The 8289-nt window shown below is 45.4% G+C and overlaps 1 protein-coding gene across 1 annotated transcript in view; it reads right to left on the reverse strand.

Annotated features, from left to right (window-relative positions):
• Positions 1 to 1048, reverse strand: part of stac (SH3 and cysteine rich domain) — a gene marked incomplete at both ends in the record, with an annotated part of 39357 nt that extends 38309 nt beyond the window's left edge. The window contains one exon of the mRNA XM_080750155.1: positions 932 to 1048. Coding sequence (XP_080606281.1) covers positions 932 to 1048 — 117 coding nt within the window. The remainder of the gene's footprint in view (positions 1 to 931) is intronic.
• Positions 1049 to 8289: the final 7241 nt, after the last annotated feature.

Genomic DNA, 8289 nt, shown 5'->3' on the forward strand with positions numbered 1-8289 from the left:
GCTTGGATATAGACTAGCCTAGGCTATAAAGTCATTCTGAATATAGGCTACACTTGACATAAGAAGCCTAAAAGAACCATTGTGGACTTACAGTATATGGATGTTGTTACTGTACTTTTTAAGTAAGACGAAATGTAATAGGAAATGTGTAAATAATCAGGGGAGGTATTGTGCTGAGCAGGCAGTATGTCAACCAGTGTCCTGACTCCTACCCAACACCAAGGTCTACTGTACTTAGGAAGACCTCCAGCCAAGTGTTAATTATGATGTATTAACATACATATTTATTAAAATATAAGTTCCACATTGCCACAAACTGGAACGCAGTAAATGATAGGCTATAACCTACAACTTAAGTGAATGAAGCTTTAATTAATCTGTGTTATTTATTTTATCAAGTCAGGAAGAAAGCCATCAGTTGATCACATTTGGATCATATTTTATCGAGTCTGACTTTTATTTGAGTAACTATAGATAGACTATATATGCAAATGTCAGAATGAATAAAATACATATAGCAGTGGTTCCCAAACTTTTCAGCTCGTGACCCAAAAGAGAAATTAGACGTTTGCCTGGGACCCATGCAAAATAGTGAAAACAGCAGATCTACAGGTCTTAAACATTTGTTTTCTAATATAGGCTATGGAATCTTTGATTTTTCTTTGACTTCTTCATGAAATTACAGGGGGAAAAATCGCTGAATTTTGTTTTTAATTAATGAAAATGTTTTGAAATAATAATAATTAAAAACAAAATGTAGGAAACAAACGGTAGAGGGACCCATACAAATGTGTCCGCGACCCACAAATGGGTCCCGAATCCCGACCTAGTGTTATTTGGGAACCAGTGACATATAGTCTTGAATATTGATATCCCAGGCTATAAGTTGCTCACTCAGGTGTTCTTGTAATAGCCTAGATCTGAGCTCTACCTTGGTCTCTGGCTGAGAGACACTTGTCGCCGGTGACTGAGGCGTCGACTCTCCGGTGTCCCGTTCGTCCTCTTTCCCGTCACTTTGGTCCTGGATCACGTTGGTCGGTGGGATCATCCTCTTTCCAGCCTGTCTGTCAGTCAGTGTGAGGTCGAGATCGAACTGTTGCGAGGAGAAAGACTATATTCTCCACTTGAGTTTTGGATCTCCACAAAACACTGGTCTACATAATTATGTTACATTAACACGTTGCGTGAATTAGGAGGACGAGGACAGCCCAAACTTCCTTGTTGAAAAGAAAAGAAGCGATGCGTCTGGGTCTGGATCTGGATGAGGGAGGCACCCACACACACACACACAACAATACAAACCAAACCACCACCAAACAACTCGTGGGTCTGGGAAAGCGTTCAGTTCCGTCAAATCCCAAGTTGAAAGTCAATCGAGGGTACCTTTTAAATCGCGTAAAGGTCGCTTCATTGCCCTGCCAAAACAGACCCCCTCCGAGTCCATGCGTGCGCTGCGTGCGCTTCCAATCTAACGGCAAACGCTGTGGCACGCGTTGCTGCTTGCTGTCCTGCTGTAAACTTAGCCTACAGATGGGCGGAGATAATATGAGGGAAGGAAGGAGGGATGGAGAAGGAGGAGGAAGAAATAATGGGAGGGAGGGAGGGATTAGGGAAGAACCACGAAAGGATGAAGGAGGAGGAGGAGTAGCCCAGTGGTTCTCAAACATTTTGCCAAGGACCCCCCAAATTGACACTTATTAGCCCACAGACCCACACATTTGAAAAGATATGCCAGAGACCCCAATTAGAGAAGATTTGTTATGCAGTGATTCTCAACCATTTTAATATCAAGGACCCCAGGCAGTTTGACAATGCATTAGGCTCTATATAGTAGGGTGGGGGGATAAATGGCCTAAAATTAAAAACTTTGGAAAATGATTACGCCCACTTCAGTGATGGTGCATTGGGTCATTTGGGACATATTTTGTATTGGGAGTTGGTACCTAGGATGAAATAAACCCCCCACCCCACCCAAAAAACTGAATCGGACATGTTTTTTCCCACTTTTCACCCAAATTTTCATTAAAAAATATATAAAAAGTCTTAAGAGAGGACTTTGGTTCACCCTGTAGATGTTGCAAGTTTATAATGTAATAAAGTACATTTACATAATGCATTATGGCTCCTGGTTGACTGCAAGTGTAGCCCCCATAGTTAGTAAAGTCAAGATCCGGCGCACAAACAGCCCTGCCAATTGGCTCAGCCATATAGGCAGTGGCACGCAGGGCTGTGCAGTGAGCACTGAGTGGTCAGGTGTTCGAACCACACAGATGGGCCCTTCTGTGGGTGCACAGCACGTGTCGATTTTGGGGGTGGTCTTTTTGTGGGGTCCCTCGTGCCATTTCACACCAGAAATGTACAGTAGCTAGCATATATATAACTTGGAATCAAAAAGTTTTTAGCATCCAAAAGTGCACGTTGAGGCAAAAGCAACCCCACCCCACTCTGCATGTGCCTGTGCATGAGGGACACGAGGGACATGGAGGGACGTTGTGTGCAGCGGTCTGCAGCGTGAAGATGCGCTTCACACTTCGGGGGGGTCGGGAGGGGTGATTGTAACCCCCATAGTTAGTACAGCCAAGACCCGGCACACAACAGCCTTGCCAATCTGAATCAGCCCTATTGGCACGACAGGTTGTGCATCGGTATGGCGAGTGGGAGCATTGGGTTCACATGGAACCCTTTGAACATGTGCTACTACCACCAAGATCTGCACCCGCGGCTTCTGTGTCACCGCGGCTGCCCGCCGCGGGTCCATCGCTCCAGCGCCATCCATTTTCAGGGCTAGTTGATTCGGCAGGTTGTTACACACTCCTTAACGGATTCCAACTTCCATGGCCACGGTCCTGCTGTTTATATCAACCAACACCTTTAATGTGGTGTGATGAGCGATTAGTTAGAGAGTTTGATTCATCTTTTGCCCCTATACTCAGGTCGGACGACCGAGTTGCACGTCAGGACTCCACCAAAGTTTCCTCTGGCTTTGCCCAGCCAGCCATAGTTCACCATCTTTCAGGTCCCATCATGTGGAGCGCGCACAATCCCACCTGGGGTAGCCTGGGCCATCCTTCACTTTAATTGCGCCACAGGGTTTCAACTTTCGAGTGAGCCCTACGACTCACACACGAGTTAGACTCCTTGGTCCGTGTTTCAAGACAGGTCTGGTGGGTAGCCAAAATTGTCACCAACCCCTCACGCCTGCTGTACGAGGGCCAGTCCCTGCCCGGGCAGCACAACGTGGTCAGGATGCACTTGGGGCAGGAGGAGTTCGACAGTCGCGACAAGGGCGGGAGGAGAACCCTGTCCAGTGACGGGGCACCCATAGACACCAGAGTCTCACCCAGTGCTCTCAGTAGCCCTCAAGGACTCAAGGTGTCGGCTGCGGTCTCATGAGAATCGCCGGGTGCCCCAGTCATTGGGGGGTCTTGCAGGCTTGGCCATCCTCACAGGAGGCCAAGGAAGCTACTGCAGGGACATCCACGTGAGGAAGTCCAACAGAGCACGGGTAAAACGGAGAGACTCAGACCCAGTGGGGAAGGCGGGCCCAGTGCGATGTACGTGTTGACGTGTTCGGCATACGTGGACTGCGTATGCGTGGAAAAGCCAGAAAACTAAATTATTTCGTGTTATCTTTAATTTTAAAGCGGGATGAGGGATTATTTTCAAGGTACAGTGTTAATTTGAGGTGTAACAGTTCTTCTATTTATTGTGTTTATTAATTCCCAAATGAGTTTTAAAGTATTTATTCAACAGTATATAGGCAAACATTAAGAATAGCTCATGCATACCAGGCGGAATTGGCAGAAAATGCCCCTTTTTGGGGTATTTTTAGATTTTCAAGGGGTGGGGGGTTATTTTCAAGATACAGAGTTACTTTTGGTGTCAAAAGTCTTGTATTGATAGTGTTAATCATGTCCCAAATGGGTGTGTTCAAATTTTCAACTTGATGATTATCCCCCCACCCTATATATAGGCTACGGACCCCCATTTAATGGCATTTCTATCGCAGAGAACCCATTTTATATTGTAAAATCAATATCAATTTTACTCTGAGAGTGTACAAATGGTTCTGAGTTACAGCTATCTGAGTTACAGAGAAAACAGACCCATAAAGGGTTAATTTGGTTCCTAACTATCATTTAGCTGGGGACCCCCCGGAACTGCCTCACGAAGCCACTGAGAACCACTGGAGTAGCCTACTCTTCGATGTGTCAGTTAGTTGCTGATGCTGACCTTATAACTCTAAAATAGGCCAATGAAAATCGTTTTTGCTTAAATGGTGGTGTGATATGTTTTAATTGGGCTAAAAAAATATCACAAAAAAAGCTCCAACGTTTGTCCAGACTCTGAAGCGTGGCCTTACATCTGGCCTACATCTTGGCACAACGCGCTCAAAGTTTGTTTTACGCCCACTCGCCCAGGGTCACATTGGCCAGGTTTCGCGGTAAGCATAATGACGTGAACTCATATAGCACAGCTCACTTCACACTTTGAACTAAAACAAAACTCTATCATTGCTTTGGAGAGTGTGTTCAGAAACAGGGGTCTCCCTGTCTCAATTTCATAAGGAGGGCCCATTCATTTATATTGTGTTCCAGTCTTGTCATCTTATTTCTTTGTTTCATCACTTCCAGTTCACCTGTTCATCCTGTAGTCCTGTCCCATATACGAGTTCTCTCTCCTGATTGGACAAAATTGGTATCCCTCCCAACCTGGTTTTTGAGCATGTGTTAACTGCTCCTACATCTGCCTTTGTGTGTATGTCCGTATGTCCGTCCCACAAAGCCTGGCGTTGGCCAAGCTTCGCAGGACATACTGTAACGAAATTAACTCATAAAAGGCACAGCTCACTTCACACCGGGTGTTTTTTTTCTCTCTCTCTCCCTGTATAGGCTGCTAAAGAGCTGGAGAGACCCCTGTTACTGAACAATTTTTAGCAATGGTTGCTAATGGAATGTACATCTATTTGATGAGGATGCTATAGACAACACACTATTGTTCTCGGTCCGAGAATTCTTTGCCAGAAAAGTGAACCTGCTTTTTGTAAACTTTTTGATATATGGCCACGAGGCCAAGTTGGCACCTTGACAGAGTGCAGTCTAGTTACTTGCGCCAGCATAGCGCGCAAGTACTGTTTTCGGTGCTTCTATGCGGCACCAATTTGCCAATGAGGGAGCAGGGCCTTTGAACTCAACCTGTCTGTATTTGGCACCAATTAGCCAATGAGGGAGCAGCGTTGGCATCATTTAACCAATAAGGGAGCAGGGCCTTTGATCTCAACCTGTCTGTATGTGGCACCAATTAGTCAATGAGGGAGCAGGGCCTCTGATCTCAACCTGTCTGTATGTGGCACCCTATTTGCGTGCTCTGTTGGCACACAAGAAGGCCATATTGGGCTACGAGTGGACAAGAAGCAAGTTGGCACCTCGATAGAGTGCAGTCTAGTTACTTGCGCCAGCAGAGCATGCAAGTACTGCTTTCGGCTGCGTATGTAGGTATGTATGTCGATGTCTGTGTGTGTTTAAGCCCGTAGCCCAACCAGGGACCAGCATTTCTGGCAATGTCATCATTAACAGCCAATGAGGGACCAGCATTCCTGGTGATGCCATGTGATGGCATCCCAGTGTTGAGAGTACCTCATGGCGTGCTCTGCTGGCGCACAAGTAGGCCATTATACATGGTCTACTTGTGCACAAGGAGCAAGTTGTACCTCGTTGCACCTCGGCAGAGTGCAGTTCTAGTTTTATACTGTGTGAGACAAGCTATTGTTCATGGCTGGAGTCATGGCTCATATGCCCAGAGCTATATCTGGATATAAGCTAAATGGCTAAATTGTAGGCTAATTGTCATGGCTCATATATGAGCCATGACAATTAGCCTACAGCAGTCTTTTCCAGAGTGACTTACAAGTGTGAGATCAGGCTAAATGGCCTGAACACACCAACGACAGGCTGGTGGGTTCAGCCGGTCATATAAGTAGTGCAAACAACAGGACAAAAATGTTGAGCTTCAAAGAAACTAGTATACAAAGTAAAACAACAAACCTATTGGTTTAAATAACATAACATGAGTAATGGCTCATGTTATGGCTATGGCTAAGGAGCTATGGCTTGTCTCACACATCACACAGTATACATTAGGCTTAATTGCAACGAATACTGATTAAAACAGAATTGTTCCCACTCAGTTTTGCTCTTACCTCTTAACAGATACAGTAAAAAGAATAAATAATATATCTTCTTTTTCATTGCCATGGTTATTGCCCCCCCCCCCCCCCCCTCACACACACACACACACACACACACACACACACACACACACACACACACACACACACACACACACACACACCTGTGACCTTAAAATACCCTATTATAATGATGTACGATCACGAGCCTCTTCCCTCGTAGCCTGGCAATAATGTTCACCATGTCATTATGCTGGGGTCTTCATAATTGCCCTGTCACTCCTCAGCTCCAGGAGGTATCTATTGTACATTAGAAGAGTTGATGGAACTCTTATTGGACCAACCCCCATGACATTTGGGCTAATTAATTGGTGCCCTAAAATCCAATTCTGTCACCTATTTCATATCAGCTTTGCTCTGTATTTCTGCAAAGAGTACACAGATTCTAAGATTAAAAAGATATTAGCACTCTTATACTGCAGTTATATCCTCGATCATTTTAGATACATGTTTATTTATATACCACATTCATTTGAAAATGTATAAACCAACTGATGTGGCTCATGTGCCAGACCACATTATGTCATAGGCTATGAGGAGAGACTGGCATCTCATACAGGCAAATCACAAAACCTGTAAGCCTAATTTATGCTCTGTTCCATTAAGCGACACGTGTCGTTCGACAAAGTAAAATAAATAGGCTTTGTGATGGAAAAGGTGTGATCCCCTGTGCGATGATACATTTCTTTGGCTCCCTCAAGGCTCCCCTGTGATGTGATGCCCTTGAAGTTATATCACATTCACAGGACGACCGCAGCCAGCAGACTGCAGACATCCCTCTGAGTCTGACTGGAATGCAAACATCAACACAGCCAGGGCCGGTAGCAGCCACACTTAGGGTATGTTTACTTTGATAAAGTGTGACTACTAGTGTCAATACAGTTATATATAGAAGTACTAGTTTCCATGTTGTAATACTGGAAATGTTTTTGATTAAAATGTTTGGTCTACATTTTCATTCCAATATTCAGCCTAGGGTCTATACAAGAACTGTAGAAAGGGGGCTCAGTAGACCGATATTGATGATGTAAGTCTTGCCCAAATATGGAGTTCCACACAGCTCCAGAATGGCCTCCAAGTCCACACACACACACACACACACACACACACACGCACGCACGCACGCAAGCACGCACGCACGCACGCACGCACGCACACACACGCACAAGCACACAAAACAATTGTTGCTGACCAATGTGAAAAATATACAGGAATTGAGTTCCTTGGCATGTATAAATTTGAAATTGAAATTGTACAGACAGACAGACAGACAGACAGTCTTAGATCGACAGCATTTCAATGTTGTTGCGACCCAAGGTCGCAAGTTTACTATGAGAAACGTCACAGCTTGTTCATGTCCGTATAGACGTGTACACATTTTTACGGTCTATGGGTTTGCCACTCTGACATCATGCTCTGATGTCACTGTGATGTCCGGCACATCTTGTCCATGTATCCGTGTATCTCTGAAGGTCACGTCTGACACTGTGGTTCAGTTGTTCCCCTGACACATCACTGTGACATCACAGGTGATATCACAGGTGACATCACCTATGTAAAAGTCCATATATGTATTCCCCAGAATCCCTTTTATGCCCATATATGAAGATCCCTGATGTCATCGATATATATCACTGGCCAGATGGCCAAGACATGGCCCATATCTGTGTGGCTGGTTCAGATAGGGATCTCCGTGTATGAGCATAAAAGATATTGTATGTGGGGGCACGGTGGCGCAGTGGTTAGCTCTTAACCTCACAGCTAGAAGGTCCTGGGTTCAATTCCCGTCGGGGGACGCTGTGGGCGCTGGCGGCGTGTTCCTCCCTCCGCGTCATCAGTGCCCACACCCTAGGTGGGGTTGGCGATAGGGCCTTTCTGTGTGGAGTTTGCATGTTCTCCCCGTGTCTCCTAGGGTTGATACCCTCACAAAAACATGCACGTAATCCTGGTCTCAATAATGCTGCCAGCTGGGGCGCCTGATGGAGGGGAAAGGAACTGGTTGGAATAACGTGTTCCTTCCACGCAAACCAGGGAAATCTCCA

The sequence above is a fragment of the Nannobrachium achirus genome (genome assembly GCF_963921795.1).
Source record: "Nannobrachium achirus genome assembly, chromosome: 20".
Taxonomy (NCBI): Eukaryota; Metazoa; Chordata; class Actinopteri; order Myctophiformes; family Myctophidae; genus Nannobrachium; species Nannobrachium achirus.